Genomic DNA, 24,914 nt, shown 5'->3' with positions numbered 1-24,914 from the left:
ACAAAACTCTTGATACATCCTGTCGAGATGCCGGGGCTCAGCGAGGGGATCCCTTTGGCTCCAAGTCACACAGCACAGGAGTCAGGAATGACCCTCAGGCCTGCCTGACCCCAGAGCCTGGCTCTGTTCTTTGGCTGGTCTCTACTGGATGTGAGCTAATCTTCCCCTCCGCCCCTGCCCACCAGGTCCCCCACGCCGCAACCATGCCATTCAGTAACACCCACAACAAGTACAAGCTGAACTTCAAGCCTGAGGAGGAATACCCAGACCTCAGCAAGCACAACAACCACATGGCCAAGGTACTGACCCTTGAGCTCTACAAGAAGCTGCGGGACAAGGAGACGCCATCTGGTTTCACTCTGGACGATGTCATCCAGACAGGTGTGGACAACCCAGGTAAGCCTCCTTGGTGGAGCATCACAGGGACCGGAAGGCTCGGGGGGGGGTGGGCTCTGGAGGTTGCCTGCCAGGCCTCGATCCCACCTCCCTGGGTCTCAGTTTTCCCATCTGTAAAATGGGGACCATACCCATGGGGCTGTTTTGAGAAACAGATGAGTTGAGATGGGTGAAGTGCTTGGGACAGGGTGAAATGCTTGGGACACGTGGTAAACCACTCGCTAAATCTGCAGGAGTATAATGTGAGACTCCCCTGAGGAAGCTAATGCATCTCCCAGGCCTCAGTTTCCTCACCTGCAAAATGGGCACCCATGTTGGGAAAACATAGGCATCAGTACACATGGAGCGGTGCCTGGCACAAAGTGAGCACTCAGACTCTGACAGGGGGTATCATGAGCACTGCGCTTCTTTCTCCAAGGACACCCCTCCAGGGCGAGTGGAACTGGGCAGGAGCCCAGCTTCTAGCCTTAGCCCCCAACTCATGGTGTGATTGACGGGAGAGGCCCTTTCTGTCCAGGCCTCTGTTTCCCCACTTGGGAAATAAGAGGGTCTTTCAAGTCTCTTATTATCTGTGGGGGCTGATAGTCTAAGGTTCTGAAATTTTTTAGGGGAAGATTCCATGATGTGGGGACTCTGACATGGTAATATTTTTAGTAACTGGCCCCCCAGACTCTTTCTCCTCTGTCCTGCCCGCAGCCTTCCTCTCACCGCCCCAGAAGCCACCTTGACCTTTCCCAGCCTTCCCTCCCCATTCCTACCAAGCCTCAGCCTTCTCAGTTCTGACCCAGAAGTGTCGAATGAATTCCCTTGCATGCGCACGCACATACACACACAGTCTACACTGGACCCAGGAGCCCAGGCCTTCCTTGCTGGGGACGAGCGCCTCTGACCTCCCCGCCGACCCCCCCAGGTCACCCCTTCATCATGACCGTGGGCTGTGTGGCTGGTGACGAGGAGTCCTACGTGGTTTTCAAGGACCTCTTTGACCCCATCATCCAGGACCGGCACGGGGGCTACAAACCCACCGACAAGCACAAGACCGACCTCAACCACGAGAACCTCAAGGTTGGCTGCCCCCAGGGAAGGGAGGGGTGGGAGAGAGAGGGGAGAGGGCTGAGGAGAAGAGGAGGAGGAGGGAGGAGGTGGGGGGGGACACCCAGAGAGACAGGGAGACGGACAGAGATGGAGAGAAACGCAGAGGGAGACGGGAAGAGAGAGGGACAGAGAGACACGAAGTCAGGCAAGGAGATGGGGCTGGGGGCAGTGGGGGTGGGGGGGGAGAGAGAGAGAGAGGGAGGGAGCGGGGGGAGAGAGAGAGAGGGAGGGAGCGGGGGGAGAGAGAGAGGGAGAGGGAGGGAGAGAGGAAGGCAGGTCCAAAACAGACATGTAGAAGAGAGAGAAACAGAGACACAGAGATGGAGAGAGAAAAATGGAGAGAGAGAGAGAGAGAGAAGGGGTGGTGGTGGTGAGGGAGGCCAGTGGGGAGGGAGAAGCCAAAGGCAGCATCAGGGAGCCTGAGAGATCTGGGAGGGCCTGGAGGGAGACTTGACCTCGCTGGGGAGGGGGGCAGGGCTCATAGGATGGCCCGCCCCGCCCTGACCCCCGCACCCATTCTCTAGGGTGGAGACGACCTGGACCCCCACTACGTGCTCAGCAGCCGCGTCCGCACGGGCCGCAGCATCAAGGGCTTCTCGCTGCCCCCGCACTGCTCCCGCGGTGAGCGCCGAGCCGTGGAGAAACTCGCCGTGGAAGGTGAGAGCTCCCCCCACCCCGCACACGGCTGGGGGCCCCCAGCTGAGGCCCTGCTCCTCTGTGGGCAGGTCTCTGGACTCCCCTGGGCCCCCATTTTCCAAAACGCTGAAAGAACTTGGTAAGTCATGAGTACTTGGTGAGTGACAGCTGGCAGCATTACCCCTGGTGGAAGCCTGGGGGTGCTGTCAAGACTTGACACCCAATTGCACCAGGGTCCTGACCTTCGTCCATCTATTCATCCGTCCACCCATCCATTAAGCAAATATTTACGGCTGTTCTGGTGCTGTGTGGGGAGCTGGGGCTCCCGTGATGAATACGATGGACAAGGTCACTGCTCTCACAGAGCTGTCAGCCTGGTGGGGAGATTAAGAGGAAACACAGAAACCAACAAAAGAACAAGATAATCCCAAAATGCCATGAAGCCAAGAAACAAAGGTTGTGGCACAGAATGACTGGCGGGAACTACGTTAGAAAGGAGTTGAGACCTGACTGCCGAGAAGAAGCCAACCTGGGGAAGGATTCCAGGCAGGTGGAACAGCAAGTGCAAAGGCCCTGGGATGGGAAGGTGTGTTGGAGGAATAGCGAGGAGACCAGTGTGCCTGGAGCCGAGTGGCTGATGGCAGGAGGGGAGGAGAGGAGGTCAGAGGGGTGTGGGTGGCCAGGTCGTGCAGAGCCTTGTGGGCTGTTGGGAGGACTATGGCTTTGACCCTGTGGGAGAAGGAAAGCATGGGAGGGTGGTGAGCAGAGGAGGGACAGGTTCAGACTAATATGGATCCCCCTGGCTGCTGTGCAGGGAGCAGACTGTGGGCAAAGGTAGGAGAGAGGCTGAGAGGGGGCAACTGCAGCTGTCCGGGTTGGGGGTGAGGGGGTAGCAATGGAATGGAGAGAAAGAGTGGGTACGTTTGGGAGGTAGAACTATTAGGGCTGGCAGGCAGTGCTGTTCTGCTAAATGTTTAACAATTGGCTCTCAAAACAAAAAAACAAAAAACCCAAACAAACAAAAAAACAAGCCCTGATTTGCAGCCAGCAACTACCAATTTCTCTGGTGTAAACTCTCCTACTGTGGCCAATTTTAAGCTAATCACGTGACATCATACAGAGCTGGGCAATGGGGGGCAACGTGCAGTAGCACATGGTTATGTAGCATTTCCACCATACAGATACAATGGATGAGAATAACTTCAAGAACATAGAAAATAGTAAGTGTAGTAAAATCATTAGAAAGTGATAGTTCTGAGTATTTATTCCCTATGTTTTAACTATAATTTATTTAATTGTAAGTTTTTCTAATTTATTTTGAACAACATAATATAGAATATAGTATATGATACAGAATATATTATGTGGTATATTATACAAATAATGTATAAAATCTATAAAACTATGTATATGTATTATATACATATATTTATTATACACATAATACATATTTATTATGTATTATGAATACATATGAATATATACAAATACTATAAATACTATAATAGTGTTTACTGATGGCTCCCAGATTCCTGAGACTTTGACTCTCTGTCCTGCCAGCCAGCAGGAGCGGGCACCAGCACACTACTGCTCGCAGGTGAACTGGATGTGAGGCTTGGTGGCGGGAAGGGGAGAATCCATGTTTTTTGTCTTGAGCACTTAGTGTGGGTTTTCCCAGGGCAGACAGGGGATGAGCACGTTTGGGGGAGGGGTCATGAATTTGGGTTTAGACACAGCGTTTAGGCGCCTTTAGGACCTCCAGAGGGCCAAGGTCCAGGCCCGTTAGGGGTAACAGTGTGGGGTCCCCAGGGTCTCTGCGCCCCACTCGAGGTGGGGCAGGCTGCTGACCACTCCTTCCTGCGGCCCCTCAGCCCTCAACAGCCTGACGGGAGAGTTCAAGGGGAAATACTATCCTCTGAAGAACATGACAGAGAAGGAGCAGCAGCAGCTCATCGATGACCACTTCCTATTTGACAAGCCTGTGTCCCCGCTGCTGCTGGCTTCAGGCATGGCCCGAGACTGGCCCGATGCCCGTGGCATCTGGTGAGGTCCCCCTGCCCTATGGCCCCCTTCTCCCCTGCCTCCTCCAGCCTTCCCATGACTTTCCACCAAAGTCAAGACCATAACAGTAATTATCCAGAATGATCTTGCCCTCCACCCCTGCCCACCCTGTGGTCTGCATGTCACATTTTGGGAAACTTGAAACTTAGACTTGAACCAGACTCCCTGGATTCAAATCCCAGCGCTGCCACTTACTAGCTGTGTGACCTTTGGCACATGATTTAACATGTCTCTGCCCCAGTTTCCCCATCTATAAAATGGAGATCATGACAATTCATAGCTTTTGGGGTTCTTGTGAGGATTAATTGAGTTAATTTATGTAAAGTATTGGAAAAAGTGCCTGGTATATAGTAAGTGCTCATATTGGCCATTAGTATGATTTTTATTACCAGCTATTGTTGCTAGCTGGGCTTTCCATGAATCTTTGAATCCCTGATTCTGATAGTCAAAGATTTTAAAAGGTTTTGAGGACCTAGGTTTCAAAAGATTTGGAGAGTGTAGGTTGTAAGATTTCAAGATTTTAAATATTTTTAGATTCCACTAATTTCCGATTCTGTGATTCAGTGGTTTCAAACATTTCCAGATCCTAGAGTTTTACAGTTCTAAGACTCTTTCTGAGATGCCATAATGTGATGGGAAGATTTATCAATTCTGATTCCTGGCTTCCGTTTTTCAAATATTCTGAGACTCTAAGAGTCTATAATGTTGTCCAAAGAATTAAGACCCTAAAAGTCACTGATCCCAGGATTCAAGATTCCACAGGTCCAGTGACATTAGAGTCTACAGGTGTTAGCTTCTGAGACTTTGAGGTGCTTCCACCTCTTGCCCTTCAGGCCCGCTGCCCCCTAGCGGTGGGTATGTGTTTGCAAGACGCAGGGGAATGGGGTTCCCGCGGAGCTGATTCCTCAGCCTTTTGCTGCGCCCGACCTAGGCACAATGACAACAAGAGCTTCCTGGTGTGGGTGAACGAGGAGGACCACCTCCGAGTCATCTCCATGGAGAAGGGGGGCAACATGAAGCAGGTTTTCCGCCGCTTCTGCTTGGGGCTGCAGAAGGTGGGTGCCTGCCTCTCGCGTGACTCCACGTGACCACCCAGGCTGCTTTCCGAGGCCCCTCCCCTCGGAACTCGGCTCCTCCCTATACCCAAGCCACGCCCCTCAGCACCCACCCCACTCGCTTTCCAAGGCCCCGCCCTTTGAGAAACCGGCCCCACCCCTATGTTCAAGCCCCGCCCCTAAGAACCCGCCTTCCCGGCGTCCTCAAGCCTAGGCCCCTCAGAATCCTGCCACCACCTGTGCTGTCGGGCCCCTCCCCTCAGAATCTCGTGCCTCCAGGTCTTCCAGACCCGCCCCCTCAGAATCCTACCCCTACTGACATTCTCACACCCTGTCCTTCCGAACCCTGTCCGGGTTGTGGGTGTATTTGGGGGCGCCCGCCGGCGCTGATCCAGGGTCCTCTCCCCCACCTCAGATTGAGGAGATCTTCAAGAAAGCCGGCCACCCCTTCATGTGGAACGAGCACCTGGGCTACGTGCTGACCTGCCCATCTAACCTGGGCACCGGGCTGCGTGGAGGCGTGCATGTGAAACTAGCGCACCTGAGCAAGCATCCCAAATTCGAGGAAATCCTCACTCGTCTGCGCCTGCAGAAGCGGGGCACAGGTGCGGCCCACATCCCCTCCTGCGGCTTCTGGGGCTGGCCCTTTGCGGCGGCTGAAGGGGAGGTGGGGCATCCCCACGAGTTCTGGGGGTCGGCAAGGGCTGCCCTTCTGTGAGCTTCAGTTCCTTCCTCTGCAACTAGGCATCAGCACGCCTTATCTCAAGATAAGTCAATATACCATCATGGTTATATAATTAATATACACTGTGTATGTCCCTGGACGCCTAGGGACCTCACTTTCCCATCTGTAAAGGGGAGGATGGTCAGGATTCGACCCCAGGCAGCCGGGCTCCAGAGCTCAACTCTGTTACCCACAGTGCTGGATGGTCGAGGGGTGAGGTACCTAAAGCCGGAGATGTGCGCCCGTGAATAGACAGACGCTTAGGAAACTGCGTACACTTAACCTTTACACAGTAGGCACTCACTCAGTACATGCGGCAGTCGCCGTTGGCACGGGGGTTGCGTCCTGGGTCCCGCTCCTGCATCTCTGCTCGCTCCTTAGCCCCGGCCTCCTATTCCCGCAGGTGGCGTGGACACGGCCGCCGTGGGCTCAGTGTTCGACGTGTCCAACGCCGATAGGCTGGGCTCGTCGGAGGTAGAACAGGTGCAGCTGGTGGTGGATGGTGTGAAGCTCATGGTGGAGATGGAGAAGAAGCTGGAAAAGGGCCAGTCCATCGACGACATGATCCCCGCCCAGAAGTAGGCGCACTGCCCGCCCGCCGCCGACTGCTGGAGCCCCAGCCAAAGGGAGGGCCCGGCCCACCGGAGCCCCGCCCTTCATCCTTTGCCCCGCCCCTTTGTGCCGGAGTCGCGCCTATAAAGGTTTAGTCTACCCGGGGCTCTATCCACCCTCCTTCGCGTTCCAGTTCCAACCAGAGTTCCAACCAATGGGCTCCATCCTCTGGGTTCTGGCCAATGAATAACCTCCCTTATGCTCTCCTCCCCTGAGCTCCGCCCACCATCAGGCGCTCTGGCTAATGGAGAGAACCCGAGCTCACCTGCGGGTCATGATTTTTCTCCGCTCAAAGCAACAAATAAAAGCAATGGTGGCCTTAGCGTTGTGTGCGAATAGTTATGAGGGGGTGGGGAGGAGGAAGAGGAGGAGGAAAGACTTTTGTAATTGGCTGCTGTGTGACCTCGAAGCGGTTTGCCGTCTCTAGGAATGTCCTAGGGCTAGACATGCTTTATCCCATCTGTAAAATGAGGCAAAGTTAGGGTACAGAGTCTAATCCAAACATTACAAAGCTCTATGGGGAATCTGAGACCCGGAGAGGTGTGGTCCAGTGTCACACCGCCGAGCTTGGGCCCTTCCCAACCTCGGCTCCCAATCACTCACGCTCAGATCTCAAACACAGGGTCCTCGCGAGGGAGAAACGGAAGCCAAAGAAAATGTCTGAGACTTGAATTTGGCCCCCCGGCTTCCGGTTTGAGACCTCCCATGCATCTCATCACTGTCTACTTCACTATGCTTTTCACTGGCCTCCTTCTGTGCGATCTGACTTCAGCCCTCTAGAGCTGCTACCAGTCTTTCCAACTTTCCTTACTTTGCTCGAGAACCTGCCATGGCTCCCCACGTTGCCTAGAACGCCCTCGTATTAAGTGCGATTCTTCAAGGCCAAATTCATACCATTTGCTGAAGGCTCATCCTTCTAGCTCTTTTCCCATGATTCCTCTATATACTCTTTTGTTCCTTACACCTGCAATTCCCACCTTAACGTCTGCCCAAGCTGTCTCCTCCTCCAGACTGGGGCTTGGGTCAGAGCATACCTGTGAAGTCTTTAAGGATAGGACTTTTGGAGAGCTTGGTCCCAGAAAAGAGCAGGAAGAACCCTTGGGGTCGCGTGTGGGAGCAGGTAATAGAAGTCAAGAAACACCTGAACATGTATTGGGTGCTGGCCACGTCAATCACTTCTACTTGACCCAATAGGCTGAGGCCTCCATTTGCTAGGGCATAGCACGTGGGCCCCTAAAGAGACAAAGGCCTCAGAAGGTGAGGCAGAGTTAAGAAGACAGAGCCCCCAGGGACCTGGAGGAGGCACTTTTTCAAACCTTGTCACATAGGTAAAGGGCCCTTAGAGATCAAGAAATCTCTCCATTTTCCAGAAGGGAAACTGAGGCCTGGGCACATCAGAGTTCCCAGAGAGATTACCAAAACAGAAAGGTTAGAAGAGACCCCAAAGGTCAAGGCATGCAGGGCCTGTTAGACATGGGGATGCCCTTTACAATACTATCCCCAAATGAAGATCCCATCACTAATCCCAGCTCCACCCCTGAGGCCACACAGACCACACACACTCCAGCCAGTAAGGTCTGAGCCAGCCAAATCCAGAGTCCAGGCACTTGTCAGCTACCATGCCTGTCCCGCTCATTTTGCCTCATAAGGCTGAGGTCCACCCCTTCTCTCCTCACCTTCTGTCCGGTCCTGACCTCCTCGCTAGTCTTCTGACCTGATTCCTTCCCTCCCTTCACAGCACAAACCTGCCCCTGCCTCTCCCTTACTCACTACCTTGCCATGGCTCCCCAGTACCCTTGGTACAAAGCCCAGGCACCTCTCCACAACCTTCAAGGCGCTGCCAGCATCTCCAGCCTCATCTCTCACAGTGACTCTATACTCACTCAAGTCATGTGTCATTTGAAGGACCTGTATGCTCTCTTGCTTCCCAGCCATTGTACATGCTGTTCCCTCTGCCTAGAACACGTGACCCACATTCCACCATGTCTGGTTAGCTGCTCATCATTCTCTCCGTCACAGCCAAGCTGTTCCTCCCAGGAAGCCCTCCCTGGCTAGGGCAGTTTCCCCCTTTGCACTCCTGCAGGCTCTGGACTCCCCCATACCAGCCCTGCCCACTCTGGATCACTGAGGACACGGCTGTCTCCTCCACTGGACTGTGAGCTCCGTGTGGGCAGGGCTGGGGCTGTTTTGGTCACCACTGTGTCCCCAGCACAGGGCTGGGCACAAAGGAAGCCCTCCGGGATTGAGGTTTCGTGACAGGGTTGGTTCCCCCTACACACACCTCATTTTTCTACCCTCTCAACTGTAAACGCTTCCGTTTCAGCAGAGTCCTATTCTGGCCTCACTCACGACAGGACTTTGGTTCTGCCCCAGACCCTGGATTTTTCAACACTGGCCACTCTTTAATCTTTACCACCCTTCATTTCTCATTTGACTTTCCTGTCAGCTCCATGAAGAATACAACAGTTGACCCTACTATGCTCTAAATGGGCAATTGAGGCAGTTTGACTAAGCCTCTTCCCTGCGTGCAACCCTCCATGGCTCCCCAGTGTCCTCGGATGAAAGCCCAGCCTGCTCCCTTTGGCCCACAAGGCCCTGGGTGAGGCAGCCCCGCCCTTCTGCACTGGACAGCCCTCTACTGCTTGTCTATCATGCTTCCACTTCCCTTCTCCTGCTCCTACTCTTGACTTTCCTTTGGGGAGCCCCTTCTAAGTCCAGTTCTAGGCACAGGCCACTCCAGAGTCACAGCAACTGGTCCAGGGACGACCACATGACTTAAGATCGGCAGACTTTCTGCTGCAGCAACTAAGCTGGAAGGATGAAAGCTTGGAACTGCTGGGGTCATCACTGCCATGAGGGAGCGCCTACTGGGTGAAACTACTAGAATGAAACTCACACTGAAAAAAGCAGAGGTGAGCTTGTCTGCTGCCTAGATCCAGATGTACCTGAAGTCAGGCACCCCTGGCCTATGGGATGAGCAAACACCTTTTTGCTTAAGTGTAGATGGATTACGAGTCCTAATACAGCATTTCTCTTGCTAATTCTCCACCCACCCCCAACATAGCAGCCACCCTGAAATTACCCACAGTTCTCTGAGCTATACCACGCACTTCCACATCTAGGCTTGTGCCCAGGGCATACCCAATACCTGGCCAACTCCTACTCATCCTTCAAAGCCCAACTCCGGTACCAGTTCCTCTGGAGTGCCTTCCCCAAACCCCCTCACTTTCTCTTCTGTGGCCCCCAAAGCAATGGTTTCTCTAGTGCCTATCAGAACCCCCCCACCCCCGCCCCGACAGACAGGGGCTCCGTGTCTCGTGTCCACACTGGGCCTGGCATGGAGTAGGCACCGGTCAATGACTGTTTATTGAATAAATGTACTGCTGGAGTAAGAAGTGGCTTAGAGTCCAGTATAACATGTGGATGGGTATGTGAATGGATGAACGGGGGTCCGATATAGGAACTGGGGCCTCGTGGATGAGGCCGAATCCTGTCCTGCCCTCTTCCACAATCATCCTTGACCCTCACACCCCCACTACTCCCATTCTGCAGATGAGAAAACCGAGGCCCAGAAAGGAGAAACCACTGGCCCAGTCACACACCTCCTCTTCATCTCACTTGCAGATGAGGGCAGGGAAGGAAGACCCCAGGGTCAGCGTGGGGGAGGGGGGACTTCCTAAGTTTATTGGGCAACAGGCTGCAGGTGAGGGGCTGACAGGAGGAGGGTGGGGCTGTAATAACTTAAAAACCGGAGGTGAGAGCGGCAGCTCCTCGGGAGACCTCTGCAGAGGGGAGGGTGCGGGGGTATTTACAAGGATTTGTACAAAGTGCCCCGCGCCAGCCTGGGGCAGGAAAGGGGGGTTCGAGCAGGAGGGGATGGGGAGGGGAAGGAATCTGCCTCTCTGACCCCCACTCCCAACCCCACCCACCCCAGTTCTCCATCCAGTCTTTAGGCTCAGCAACTCTTCTTGCCCCTGCCCAAGGCCTAATTCTTGAGCTGTTGGGGGGAATGGAAGTTTTCTGTTTCCCTTTCTGCCCCCCCGCCCCCAAAGTTTCCTCAGGTACCCCGCGGCAGGGTGAGGGGGGACAGGACGAGCTGGGGGCTCCAGGAAGGTGCCAGCTTCCCCTGTTAAGCCCCTTTGCTCTTCTCTCCTGACCAGCGGCCCCAGAGAACAGCAGAGGGGACAATCTCTGCCCCCAGATAGATTTCAGGGAAACTGAAGTGATGACAAAGGGAGAATCCCCTCCTTGATCCCCTTTCTCTCCTGCCGAAGCGAAGTGGGAGAGGAAAAGAGGAGGGGACCCAGGGCCATGATGGCTCAGAGCTCGAGGTCATTGGAGATGCGGGTGACGAGGGTGCGGAAGGCCAGGGCAGTGCCCGCCACGCGGCGGAAGAGAACTCCTCGCAGGCCTGGCCGGGGCAGCTGGCAGACCTCCACTTCAAAGTGGGACAGGGGCTCGGGCCCGCCCGCACCCCCGTGCAGGCAGGCCAGCAGGAACGGCTGTGGCTGGCGGCAGCGGCAGCGGGCGGCCGCCGTGGCCTGGCGCAGAGCTGCCATCAGGGCCTCGGGCGGGCGCGAGCTGGTCAGCTTCACACTCCAGGGGAATCGGAGCAGCCGGGGGGCGGTTTCCGTTTGATCCCAAGGTAGATGGCAACTGAGGTGGGAAGATATTAGGGGTTAAAGATGGGGGAGAAGAGGAAGGTAACCCACTGTTCCCACTTTGGGACAGACTCCTAGCTATCTCCTCAAAACCTCTTTTACCCCAGTGACAGAGTATCAGCTGTACATAGAGCTATCAGCTGGAGACTACATTTCCCAGCCTCCCCTGCAGCCAGGTGTGGTCTTGTCTCCAAATTCCCGGATGTGCGTGGAAGTGATGGGTGCAACTCCACATCACCCTTTTCACAGGAAACTGCATGCCCTGGACTCTCCTGTCCCACCTCGTGTGAGGCCGCAGCATGAGCCAGCCTGGACCGTGAAGATGACGGGGCTCTAGGGACCTGGGAACACAGTGAATGACCTCATGGAACAGAGTGGCCCTGCCAGCCTGGCCTGGACACAGGGTTTGTGTGTGAGACAAGTTTAGTCCTGTTTGTATTTGGGGTCTCTTTGCTATAGCAGCTCAGCTTGTCTCCTGATAAATCCTTCTTCTGGTAATAATCATTGTCCCTTGAAGGACCAACCTACCTTACTCTAGACTAGGGGTTCTCACCTGGGAGCAGTACTGTCCCCCAAGGGATATTAGGAAACTTCTGGGGGCTTTTTGATTGTTAAAATGCCTTGGGGTGGGAGCAATGCCGGCATTTATTAGGCTGGGCAGGAGGGTCAGGAATGGTACATATTCTGCAATGTGTGAGAAGGCCCTGCCTAACAAAGAAATGTCTCGCCTAAAATACCAAGAGTGCTCCCCTTGAGAAGCACTGCAGATCTAGTCTTTCTGGTTTAGGTGGGGCACGAACACAAGGGTGAACACATGACTCACTTCCAGTCAATGAGAGCATGCAACCCCCGTGGTCACTGTGACTGGTTCAAAGATGAGCATACCACTAAGTATGACCAATCAGAATACTCCACCCTTCTGGTCCCAGGCATTGGCGTAGGGATGGACATGTGACCCATTTCCAGCCAATGAGGTTCGGTCCTGGGACTGTTGGAACGGCTGGGTTGGCTCTTTATTTCCACTAGGGTTTCTACAATGGCCCAGAGCTGTTGGCAACCCTTGTGCCTCACTGGATGAGAGGGGAAAGGAGGTGTGGTGTCAACAGGGGGAGGAGTGGGTTAGAGGTGGGAGAGGCTGAAGTTAAAGATGGTCAAGGGATAATGCTCAGGGATGGAGGTGGAAATGAGAGGAAATCAAGGGGGTGGGGGTGGGTAAGAGGAGCCAGCAGAGAAGGGAGGGTCATAGGGACATTTCAGGAAGTTGGCCTTGGAGGATGAGGATGAGGCTTGGGCCCCATCTAAGGGTCTGGTCGGGGGTGAGGAGAGGTACTTACACAAGTGGGGTCTGAGACAGGCAAAAGGGGAGGGGCTGGTGTGGCACTCAGGGGAGGCACATGCACTCACCTTGTGACCTCAGGTCCCCCGATTCTCTCAGGTTCGTCTGTGACCCTAGGGGAGGGGAGGGGGGAAAAGTGTCTAATCTGGACATAGGGGCCTCTCCCTCAACCCACTGGTTCCAGGACTCTGGGCAGCCCCTGCCTCAGCCCTGGTCCCTCCCTGCTGCATGGAGCTGGGCTGGGGAGGGCTGGGAGTCAGGATTTGATCTCCCTCTCCATGCCCAGAAGGGAAGCCCCGTCTGAAATGGTTAGTGCAGGTTGGAGGAAAGATACTGAAGGATTTGGAAGACAAAAGAGGGGGGGTGGGGTGGGCAGAGACACATACCTACATATAGAAGGACACACACACACACACACACACACACACACACACACACACACACCCCTTCAGGCTGTACTCAAATGAAACCTCCTTAGTGAGTGAGGCCTGCCCCATGTAAAACTGAACCCTCCCTTCTCCACACCCCTGACCCCCCCCTTCCTTGCTTCCTTTTTCTCCTTAGTACTTGTCACTACCTGACAGTATATATATTTTACTTATTTATTGTTTACTGTCTGGGTCCCCTAGTAGAATGTCCTGGGCAGGGATTTTTTTTTTTTTTTTTTTTTTTTTTTTTTTTTTTTTTTGCGGTACGCGGGCCTCTCACTGTTGTGGCCTCTCCCGTTGCGGAGCACAGGCTCCGGACACGCAGGCTCAGCGGCCATGGCTCACAGGCCCAGCCGCTCCGCGGCATATGGGATCCCCCCAGACCGGGGCACGAACCCGTATCCCCTGCATCGGCAGGCGGACTCTCAACCACTGCGCCACCAGGGAGGCCCCTGGGCAGGGATTTTATCCCTTTTGTTCACTTTACTCTGGGCCCACGATGGTGCCAGGCACACAGTAGACACTCAAAAAATAGTAATAGTAAATATTTATAAAGCATTTTCCAAGGCAAGATTTTAAGCTCAGCCCGTGCATCACCTCACTTAGTGATATACCTCACCGCACAACAACCCTATGAGGAAGGTACGGTTATGACTATCCCCACTTCAGGGAAGGGGAAAGTAAGGCCCAGAGAAGTTAGGTCATTTGCTTAAGGGCACTCAGAAGAGCTCGGGTCTGAACCCCGAGAGTCTGGCTCCAGAGGCCAGACTCTTGTCTATTAACTGAGTGAGAAAATGCACAACCAGAGCCCCTACCCGACTCACAGCGCCCCCTCCCGCCAGGCCCGCACACAGGTCAGACATGCAGAGAGAGAGGCAGAACCGGTGAAAGCAGAGGGTGGAGGGGACTTACTGATCTTGGATCCCTGGGGCAGAGAGGCGCCCGAGACGCAGCGGTTAGAGTTCTGCCGTTTAGAGGGATCGAGGGTAACCCTGCAGCGTGAGGAGGGAGGTGAAGGGTGACGGAGGAAGAGGAGGAGACGTGGGGATACAGAGGCAGAGTACAGCAGAAGACAGGTTAGGCCCCATCAGCCCCCCCATCCCGCTCCCCAGACCCCAAATCCCGTGGGGCTCACCTTCGGGTCAGTTTGGAGGTCAGCTTGGTGAAGAGGTTGGTGGTGGGGCGGGGCCGCCCAGTGGGCAGAGGTGTGGCCTCATGGGCCAGCGTGGGAGAGGCGGGGGGCCCATTCTGCACGCCCCCACCTGCCCCGCCCCCTGCCCGCCTGTCCCGGACCTGGCCACCGTGGAACGTGCTGCGGATGGTGGAGCCGCGTGCCAGGCGGCTCCGCTCCCCTGATGGGGGAGCCAGGCTGTGACTGGAGGGGGAGGCGGGGGGCACCCGTGGGGTCCCCGAGCTGTGGGCAGAGAGGTACAAGTCAGGGTGGGGCCGTGAGGCAGGCCAAGTCCCCAGCCCCCTGCTTCTCCACTGGTCATTCCTGAGATCAGAAACCTCTAGGAACCTGGAGCTCAGAGACAGGGCTGCTGTGTACACTGTGCAGGCTGTGCGCTGGGCAACCCTAGTATTGTCTTACCACCTCGCCTCAACTCCTAAGTCATCCCTCCTTCAAACTGTCCTTTCTTTAAACTCTGCCCCCTCCAATCTGTCGCCTATCCCGATTCTCCTCTCTCCAAACTCGGCAACTGAATAGATTCAGATTCATTTTTGGATGAATCCCTTGCTATTTGCCATCCAAACCTCAGGAACCAAACCAACTGTGCAAACACTTTGCTACCATTCAATCGCGGGAAAGGAATAGATGTGAACATCAAGGGGACCTACATTCATTATGAAAACGTTTCAACAGGTGAAAAGAAAGAGGAAGGCACCCTCTCCCGAACTCTCTCAAGACGCTGTGTGGACAGAGGTGGCTCCACTATCCCAGGACCCTCCTCTAGGCCCTCTGAGGCTCCCAGTCCTGACAGCAGGAGCCAGACCTCCAACTTCTATCCTAGGGAGCCGGGATGAGCCTGGATCTCAAAGAGGGAGCCCTGATTGGCAGATACCACTACCTCGCTCCCAGAATCCATACACCTTGTTTTTTTTTTTTTTTTTTTTTTTTTTTTTTTTTTTTTTTTTTTTTTTTCCTTTTTGCGGTATGCGGGCCTCTCACTGTTGTGGCCTCTCCCGTTGCGGAGCACAGGCTCCGGACGCGCAGGCCCAGCGGCCACGGCTCACGGGCCCAGCCGCTCCGCGGCATATGGGATCCTCCCAGACCGGGGCACGAACCCGTATCCCCTGCATCGGCAGGCGGACTCTCAACCACTGCGCCACCAGGGAGGCCCCATACACCTTGTTTTTTACTCTTAGTGGCCAAACCCCTTAGAGTATGAACATTGCACATGGCTGCCCAGCCAGATACTACATTTCCCAGCCTCCCTTGCAGCTAGGGGTGGTCATGTGACCATGCTCTGGCCAATAGAATATAAACAGAAGTGCTTTGTACCATTTCTGGGTCATGCCTCTAAAAAGAAAGCAGTTTGCACTCCACTTTCTTTCCACCCTACTTGCTGGTTGGGAAATAGTGGTAACTGGTGCAGTGGCCTCAGATCCAGAGCTGGACCTCATGTTGAGATTGGTCCTGAATCCTTGGAGGACCCTGCCTCCTACCTCTGGATGGTTGCATCACAGAGGACTAAACCTCCATCTCATCCACTGCACTCTGGGGTCTTTTCATTCCTGAATCTATAATCTAACTAGACACTATCTCTCGGCCAGAACTGGGAGGCCATATATTATAGTGGTTACAAGTACAGATTCTGGAGTCAGTCTGGAATCTTTGCTCCTTGACTTACCAGCTATGTGGCCTTGGACAAGTTACTTAAGCTATCTATGCCTCATTTCCTCAGCTGTAAAATCGAGATACCAGGATCGACCTCATAGAATTGTCAGGGGCATTCAACTAGCTAATGTACAGAGGCCTGGCATATGGTTACTGCTTGAAAAGTGTTGGCTGTTATTATTTTTATTTAACAACCAGAAAAAAAGCTCGTACTCATCAAATGCCTTCTGTGTCTCAGACCCTGTGCCAGGTACAAGGACACACCTGATCTCCACTGGATCCCTCTAATAGGGTCTGGAGGCAGAGAACATCAGCCCCATCTTACACAGGAGGAAATGGAGGCTCAGATACCTGCCGAAGAGCTAAGAGGCAAGATTCAAACTCAGAGCTGAGTAGCCACAGAATCACTGCCCTCAACCACTCCATTACCTTGGCCCCACCAAAGAGTAACACCTGCATCTGTTTATCAGGTGCTTCCCAGAGTGCACCTCGGCGTCATGCCTGCCAGTCCTGGTGGGCGGCAGTGTCATTATCCTGAAGCCTGCCCCACTCCCAGACTTGAACTGTGATGTGAACCAATTCATTCCCTTTTTATGCTCCAGCCAGTCTGTACTGGTTTCCCTCACATGCCAGCTGAAAGAGACCGAACAGACTCAGGCAAAGAAGTTTGAAACCCAGCCAACCAGAGGATGTTGAAGCTGTGACAATCTGGGGCTTCTCTCCAGCTCTAAAAATGGATCATTCAAAAAAAAAAACGAAAAAGAATCAACTCAGGTTCCCAAGGCTCGTAGGCAGAGAATGGGGCAGACTGCTTTCCTGGTGCTGACGACTAATTAATTAAGGGTGGAGGATCTTCAGGGGAGTCTGGGAGACGCAGGACATGGGTAGATTCTGCCAAGGGAAGGGCAGACACAGACTCCCCAGTCCCCATGGCACCCCTCCCCGCATCTATCATCTGAGATCAAGGGGGGCCCTGCTCACCTACACCCCACTGCCCCCTCCCTGTTGCTGCCCTCCCTCCATACCTGTTTTCTTTGCCATTTGGCAACAGGGATGGGCGCTCAGCCCCCGGGCGTTCTGTGCAAACGTAGGTGTTTCTGCGGGTCATCATGCTTGGGGGGAGGTTGTTCTGCAGGAGACAAGGCCAGGAGGAGAGTGAGGGAGCAAAGGGACACCCCTTAATCCCCCCTTTTACCCTCTCTGGCCTCCCTCATTAGGAACGAGGCAGGGAGGACTTCCCTGGCGGTCCCGTGGTTAAGACTCCGTGCTCCCAATGTAGGGGGCCCGGGTTCGATCCCTGGTGGGGGAGCTAAGATCGCGCATGCTGCAAGGCACAGCCAAAAAAAAATAATAATAAAGAAATAAAGAAAGATAAAAGGAACGAGGCAGGGGCCTGTGTGTGAACTGAAAGTGAGTAGGTGGTTTATTGTACTTTGGCTAAAGACATGAAGGGTTAGTGGGCCATCCCAGCCATGTAGGCTGAGAGTCATAGAAGGCCTTGGAGCTGGGAGGAGAGAAGGTCAGGGAAGGTTCCCAGGGGGCAGCCTCGCCCCCCTCTCCTCTCCCAGCTCTCCCCCACCTCTAGCCACGTCAAACTTTGAAAAACATATTCATGCCAGGCTGTCTCTCCTCATAAAGGCCTTTGCACATGCTGTCTTATCTGCTTGGATGTTCCTCCTACCTTTCCCTCTGACTCACTCTTAGGTATCTTTCAGGTGTCAGTTCATAATGTCAGTTCATAATGTATCCACGCCCTGGCCCCAGGCTGACTCAGCTACCATCTTTGCACTCCCTGCTACAGCCTTGATCACTTTGATTGACCGTATCTGTTCACACATACATCCCCACCCCCTACTGCACGGAGCTCTCCGAGGACAGGAATGGCATATCAGGATTCTGTTGCCTCACAAAATGTGTTGGAAAGCAATCCCTCTTTCTTCCCTCTGGAAGTCTGCCTAAGTTGGGTATTATTCCTTCTTTCAGTGTGTGGAAGAAGACTTCCACCAGCTTAAAGCCATCTGGGTCTGGAGTTTTCTTTATGGGAAGATGTTGAGACTGTTCAGGTTTTCTATTTCTTCTCGTGTCAGTTTTGGTTAACTGTGTTTTTAAAGACATTTGTCCATTTTGTCTAAGTTGTCAAATTTATTGGCATAGAGCAGTTCCTAATACCATCTTGCTACCTTTTTATGTTAGAACAAAGTTCTCTTTTTCACTTCTGATAGTGGTAATTTTGTGTTTGCTGTATTTTTTCTTTATTTTTTTAAATTGAAGTATAGTTGATTTACAATGTTATGTACTGTCTTTTTTATTAATTAGTCTCGCTAGGGGTCCATTGATTTTATTAAGCTTTTCAAAGAATCAGACTTTGGCTTCTTGATTTTTCTCTAGGGTACATCTGTTTTCTCCTTTATTGATTTCTTTTCTTCTCTTTATTATTTTCTTCCTTCTACTGCTTTGCTGGGCGTGCGGTACGGGGGGTAATTTGCTGTTCCTTTTCTACTTTCTTAAAGTGTAGGTTTATTTCAACAATTACAACAGCTCTCATTCATTGAGTGCTTACTGAGCCAGACACTGTGTGAAGACTGTACAAGATCCTCCCAACAACCCAAGTTCTTTGATGAGCTCATTTTCACAGGGTAGAATAGTGAAGCCCAGAGAGGGGAAGTTACTTGCTCAAGGTCACACAGCTCATCAATGTAATTCAAACTCTGGTCTATGTAGCTTCAGCATCCTGACCACCTTCCTGTAACTTGTCTTCACCCTTGTCTCTGATGATGGTTCCCTTAGCTTGTATTATATTATTATATTATTCTAAGGAGCTGTAGAAGCAAGAAAGCCAAATGCTACATTCCCCAGAAACTCCTCTGCAGCCCAGGTTCTGGATATGAATGGGTTCTGCTAATCTTTGCACTCATGAAGATCTGGAAGGTGGAAAAGGGGTGGCAGCCACTTTCTTGCCCCCTTTGACTTGGGCTCACACAGGCAAATCCATGAGATGAGGGTCTTTGCTTCAGCAGGGCACCAGTGCCGGTTCTCCAGACTTCTGGGCAGCAGAGGATCTTCTTCTGGAGACTGAAGTTTCTGAGTCTTGCATTGCAGCCATGACTGTATGTTCTTGAATTCAACAGAGCTAGAGGCGGCCTCAGAGGCGGCAGCTTCCTTGGTGGGTCAATTCTGCTGTGGCAATATGTCATTCTTGTAGGTCTTGTCTATTGCCTGCCCCTCCAGCCCTTCCTACAATTGTGTAAGCACCACACCTAATTCCCCGTATTAAATCCTTCCCGTCGAAAGCACAGAGTACTTCCTTCTGACACTGAATCCTAATTTATACACTAGAATCAAGTACAAGCTTAGGCAGAGAGAGCACTCAATAAATGTCTGTTGAGTGAACGACTGAATGGATAAAACAAAGAATCTTGTGTGGTGGTCTGGGGAACAGGATGGGAAACAGCAGAGTCTGAAAAATGTGACCCAGGTGGCATCGATAGGCTGCGCCACAGGTGGTGGCACCCCTGGTCCCATCCCCCAGCCCCTCCACTCACAGGGGTGCTCGTACTGTCCTTCCGCCGCTCTGGGATCTCTGCCTTGTTGGGGTTGTGGGCGCTGCTGACCATGGGGCTGGAGGGGGGCAGCCCTCGGCTCCCGCTCCCCGCGGCACTGCAGCTCGCCTTCCGGCCTGGCAGGCGCTCCTCCTTCAGCTCCGCCTCCCCTGTGCTGGTTGGGCTGCGCTTGGGGTGCAGGGGTGCAGGGGATGGGCCACCTGGTAGAGGGAGGGGACAGTTTAGGGTTGGTGTCACCTGGAAAAGCCAGAACCTACTCCAGATGATCCTTAGAACCTTAGAATTCCTCACATAGGCTACAACCTTTGCATGGGCCATTCTGATAATATCTAAGTGACAACATATATACTGACCCAGAAGCTCCACATAAATGACATGACACACATACAGGTTATTCACTGCATCCTTCTTTTTTTTTTTTTTCAGGCCAAAAGATTGGGAACAGGCTAAATGCCCCTTAATATGGGGATAACTAAGTAGGTCACAATATTGTCACACAATGAATACTATGCAACTACAAAAAATGTTCCAATACAGAAAGATCTTCAAGATAGATTATGAGGTAGAAAAGGCAAGGCAAGGTATGAGGTCTACAGTGGGCTATAATGTGTATAAAAAGGGCGAAAAGTGTTTAACTATATCTATTTATCTATACTTGCTTATAAATGAATGTTGCCTAAAGGCTATCATTTCTATTAAAAGGGGAGAATATATCTTTATAGTATATTAATATATTAATATTGTATTTATCCATATTTATCCATTAAAATTTTTTTCTTTCTCCTTTTCACATCTGTCTCTTTATATATTTATATATGAATGAAACTCCTCCGAAAAAATTGATATAAAACCGGTAATAGTGGCTGCCTCCAAGGAAGACTGGGGGCTGTGAGATATGTGTAGGACAAAGACTTTTTTACCATCTACCCTTCCTGCGCTATCAAGTTTTGAAGGATGTGAGTGCAACAGTTTCAAAAACAAAACAAAACAAATTTTGTCCTTTAGAACATCTTGGGAATTTACAGTTTTAGAACCCGGGGGTTAAACATGTTCTAGAACTTCAGAGAGTCAGAACTTCTGCATGTTAAATCCTCAGGAAACTTAATGCGCAAAAGTCCCAGAACCATAACAAGCTCTATAATGACAGACACAGGGTACTCATAAACCATCTTTTATCCCAAGAACCCCAGAACCCAGAAGGTCTCCATGTGGGTTATTTTTAAAGGTTACCATGTTCTAACCGTAGGCTGTTGGAGTCACAAGCTTCTTAGGGACTCTCTGGGCCAATCTCGCTATTTTATAGGTGGGGAAAAGGAGATCCGGGGGAGGGGAACGGCTTGACCATCCAGAACAAAGCAGGTTCTGCTCAGGACTGATGCTAAGCTTCTGACTCCCCTCTCCCTGTACTAGTGCCCGTCCCAGAGTAAAGAATTTCACCCCTAGAGAGAAGTAGGGCTGCAAAAATAACGGAAAGTTGGAAATCACCTTGGCAGTTCCTTAACTGTTAAACGTAGAGTTACCATATGACCCAGCAATTCCACTCCTAGGTACGTGCCCAAGAGACATGAAAACATAGATCTACACAAAAACTTGTACATGAATGTACACAGCAACACTATTCACAGTAACCAGAGGCGGAAACAACCCAAATGACCCTCAGCTGATGAATGGATAAACAAAATATGGTGTATCCATGCAATGGAATATTATTCGGCCATAAAAAGAAATGAAGCGCTGATACTGCTACGATACAGATGAGCCTTGAAAACATGATGCTAAGTGAAGGAATCCAGTCACAAAAGGTCACATACTGTATGATTCCATTCATATGAAATGTCCAGACTAAGAAAATCTACAGAGATAGTAAATAGATTAGTAGTTGTCAGGGGCTGGAGGTTGGGGTGGATGGGAGATTTGAAATAGATGAATACGGGTTATGGAGTTTCTTTATGGGGTATTGACAATGTTCTCAAGTTGACTGTGGTGAAGGATACACAAACCTGTGACTATACTAACACCACTGAACTGAACACTTGAAGTGTACGTGAATTATATCTCAATCAAGCTGTTAAAAAATAGTGGGGACGATTAACATTTGATGAGGGTATAGGTAAGAGACCTCTTGGAGGTTCCCATGTCTCATTTGTGGTGGTAGTGGTGGTGGGTCTGTTTTCTGCAGGGGATGAGATATATGTTAGTTGCAGAATGTGGGATATAATCAGGTGTCTGCCCACTCCCTTCCCACTAGTAAGTAAGGAGGAGAGGCCAGAGGGCAGGCTCTCAGCAGCCATTTTGTACAATGTGTCATCCTGTGTCCTAGTCAAGTGGATTAATCCCAACTGGACCCTGATATCAAGTGGACCAAAGAGATTCCAGCTATTATTTGAGTTGGCCTCTAAAACTGAGTTGTAAGGAGTTAAGAGACTGGGAAAAAGATAAGGCAGGATATGTAAGAAAGGAAAAAACAGACGAGCAGAGAAGAAGCAAGACGCAGAGTGTCTGGGTCTGGCTGCTTTTCCAGTTTCTAATCCCTTACGGAGCCTGACTGCCTCCAAATTTCACGCAATGTCCCTGCACCTTTATAAGACATTCCTCCCTTTGTTGCAGTTGGCTCGAGCAGGTTTCTCCTGCTTGCCAGCCAGAGAACCCTGAGGTAATGCAGGTCCGAGGCCCTGGGACCAGGGATGGCATGTGAGGGTGTGGGGCCGATACTTACAGAAGTCGCTATGCCTGCGCTGGCGGTGGTAGGTGGAGGAGGAACTCCGCTGCCCTTTGCTGTGGCTGGTGCCTTTGCTGGAGCTTGTTCCATTGGTGGTGTCGCTGGGCGCCCGCACCCGTGCCAGGGCCAGCCCTGGGGTGCCCCGGTCCCCACCCTCCTGCAGGAAGATGACAGACGAGGAACCTCAGCCCCTGTTCCCTCTGTCCCAGAAGTCCCACCACCCCGGGCATCGCGCATCCCAAATGTCCCTGACGCCTTCTGACCTCAGTCTTCCTGCCCAGCAGGAGGTAGGTGGCGGTCACTTCGTTGTACTTCTGGCTGGTCAAGGCCTCTTTGATTTCTTCCCGCGTGTAGCCCATACCCACCATCACCTCTGGGAGAGGGGGATGGAGAGGAGATTCAGTCGCCCCAGATCCTTCCCTTCCACTCGTTTCTGCATCACGTAACGCCTGCTCTTTGGCTTGTCCAGTATCCATTCCTCCTTCTGCCAGCAGCACCCTGATTTTCCTTGGAAGAACATTTCTTCCCAGCTCAGATCACCTGGCTGACTCCTGCCTGCTTCAAGCCCCAAGGGCAGGCATATAACTCAGGTCTGGACCATCAGAGTGTCCCATCCCCAAGGCCATACTGATTGGTTCAGGGTGGGCAGATGACCCAGGTATGGCCAACAGAATGATCCATACCCAAAGCCACAGTGATTGGTTAGGGTGGACATATGACCCAGTTCTGGCCAATAAAAGTGTTCCATCCCCAAAGTCAAATTGACTGGTTCAGGGGTAGTCAATGAGCACCGCCCTAGGGCTTCTATTGGAACATTAGGAAAGTGGCTTCTCTTCCTGATGGGGTGTCCAGGCCGCCAAGATATGCTGCTGTCAGCTTGCTCCTGGCGGGGAGAGCTGCCTGGGAAAGAAGCCATCACTTCGAAGATCCCTAACAACTGTCTCTGAGCACCTGGATCCAGCTGTGCCTGAAGGCTGATATACCCGGGCCTTTTCAGTTATGTGAATGAATAACATCACTATTAGGTTAGAACACATGAAATTGCTGGTATTAACAATTTTTGAGCTATTACAATGGCAATTTCACATGGTTCAACCTGTTATTATTATCTGGTTTAAGCCAGAATGGCTTGGGTTTTCTGTTACTTGCAACCAGGAAGTCCTGTTAATACAGTCAGATCTGATGGTGGCCTTGGTTTCCTCAGCTGTAGAATGAAGGTTACTGGATGGTTCCTAAGGGGCTCTTCCAGGGCTAATGCTTTTGGGGTCAAATGTTCGAGGGTTCCAGGCTGAAGGGAGTGGGACCAAATGGGTGGAGGGTGAGGCATGTGCCAAGGTGGGAGTTTTTCTCAAACATGCTGATTACTGATGGCTTTGACCAAACTCTTCAGGAAGTGACTGTGATTTCTTGTGTCTTAATAGTCAAAGCTAACACAAAAGCACTTATTACATGCCTGATATAAGTGCTTTATATAAATTCGTTCATTGACTATTCATAACAAACTTATGAGATAGGCCCTCTGATCATCCCGTTTTACAGATGAAGAAACAAAAGCACAGAGAGGGGAAGCCACTGGCCCTGGGTCACACAGCTAGAAAGTAGTGGCACGGGGACTGGAGCCCAGACCTCTCTGCTCTCCCCAATTGCCTTGCAAACTTCTGTGATACACTAACCAGAGGAGTAGGTGCTGGGAAGCTCCTACCCCTGGCTCTGCGGCCTATGGCCCTGCTCCCCCTGACCCTCACCGATTCGCTTGGTGTCCCCGAAGTCCTCCTCGGGCTCTGTGTATGGCTTCAACTCCTCACCCTCATAGCCAATGTTGATCCATTTGTCTTTCATGATTTGCTACAGGAATGGGGAGTGGGACAGGAAGGGGAAAGAGAGATGTCAGAAGGAACTGGGAAAAATATAGCTTCCCACCTCCCACGCAGGCCCCCAAATGGGGTTCCTGCCCTGCCCCGCCCCCACCTCCAAGGCCTAGCACCCCAGAATCAAGAGCTTCCTGAGAGCTAGCACCTCCTCGCCCCATCCCTCACCCACCCAGCTGAAGCCTCCTGAAGCCACCCTGCCTCCTCCGCATCATCTGGGTCCCTGGCACCCTGTAATCATTCTAGGAGCTCATTAGCTAATTACTGGCATGCCGGGGAGTGGGCGAGGCTGTTTGGGGGGCGGTGTCAGGACGGGCCTGGGATCCTTTTCCTGGGCTGCCTGTCTCCCCTCACCTTCCAGCAGCGGGTCGGGCACGGGAGAGGAATTGTGTCAGCCAAGAAGGCTTCCGTGGGAGGGGTGTGGGGCTGGAGGCTTAGCTTACCTCGAGAGTACAGCGTTTCGCTGGGTTCAGCACCAAAAATCTCCGCAGAATGCTCTCACAGTCTGTTGACATGTAGAAAGGGACCCGGTACTTCCCTCTGAGGACTCGCTCTCGCAGCTCCTGGGGGGATGGGGTTACTGGGGGAGGGGTCCGCCCCGCCTCCCCACCCGTTTTCATCACACACACACACACACACACACATCATTCTCCCAATCCCCCGACAAAAGTGATAGGAGCTCCAAGTCCCAGCCCTGATGCAGTGGGAAAAACCCCACCACTTTTCCCGACCTCAGTTCCAATCTGTAAAATGGGAACGTTGTCATAGATGCAGCAGTTTTCAAAAAAGTTTTCTTAAAAAGTGATATAACTTTTCACCCTGAGTTAATCTTAGAGAGGGTGAGTTCTATAAGCCAGACAAGAGGGGAGGTGGGTCGGTGAGTCAGCCTCTGGGGCCTTAGTTTCCATATCTGTGAACAGGGAT

At 52.2% G+C, this 24,914-nt stretch overlaps 2 protein-coding genes across 4 annotated transcripts in view; one reads left to right on the top strand and one right to left on the bottom strand.

Moving 5' to 3' along the window:
- Window positions 1–203: 203 nt before the first annotated feature.
- CKM (creatine kinase, M-type) lies at window positions 204–6,549 on the top strand (the record flags this gene model as incomplete). The annotated part of the gene is made up of 7 exons (XM_082606565.1): window positions 204–396; window positions 1,307–1,461; window positions 2,016–2,148; window positions 3,999–4,170; window positions 5,120–5,243; window positions 5,659–5,848; window positions 6,371–6,549. 7 exons carry the CDS (start codon window positions 204–206, stop codon window positions 6,547–6,549), a joined length of 1,146 nt encoding a protein of 381 aa, XP_082462691.1.
- A 3,378-nt stretch (window positions 6,550–9,927) lies between these two features.
- Window positions 9,928–24,914, bottom strand: part of MARK4 (microtubule affinity regulating kinase 4) — a 30,635-nt gene continuing 15,648 nt past the window's right edge. For 2 of the 3 annotated variants that reach the window (XM_082606262.1, XM_082606261.1), the window contains 9 exons: window positions 24,434–24,553; window positions 23,868–23,967; window positions 22,386–22,495; window positions 22,120–22,279; window positions 19,386–19,603; window positions 16,869–16,972; window positions 14,140–14,418; window positions 12,645–12,689; window positions 9,928–11,235 (listed from right to left, as the gene is read on the bottom strand). In XM_082606262.1, the coding sequence (XP_082462388.1) occupies window positions 10,899–11,235; window positions 12,645–12,689; window positions 14,140–14,418; window positions 16,869–16,972; window positions 19,386–19,603; window positions 22,120–22,279; window positions 22,386–22,495; window positions 23,868–23,967; window positions 24,434–24,553 (1,473 nt within the window). In that variant the 3' untranslated portion in view covers window positions 9,928–10,898. Of the gene's footprint in view, window positions 11,236–12,644; window positions 12,690–13,916; window positions 13,997–14,139; window positions 14,419–16,868; window positions 16,973–19,385; window positions 19,604–22,119; window positions 22,280–22,385; window positions 22,496–23,867; window positions 23,968–24,433; window positions 24,554–24,914 lie in introns of all 3 variants that reach the window. The other variant, XM_082606263.1, reaches the window with a different exon arrangement.

The sequence above is a fragment of the Mesoplodon mirus genome (assembly GCF_964341445.2).
Source record: "Mesoplodon mirus genome assembly, chromosome: 19".
Classification (NCBI taxonomy): domain Eukaryota; kingdom Metazoa; phylum Chordata; class Mammalia; order Artiodactyla; family Ziphiidae; genus Mesoplodon; species Mesoplodon mirus.
This window is presented reverse-complemented; position numbering and strand designations above follow the sequence as displayed.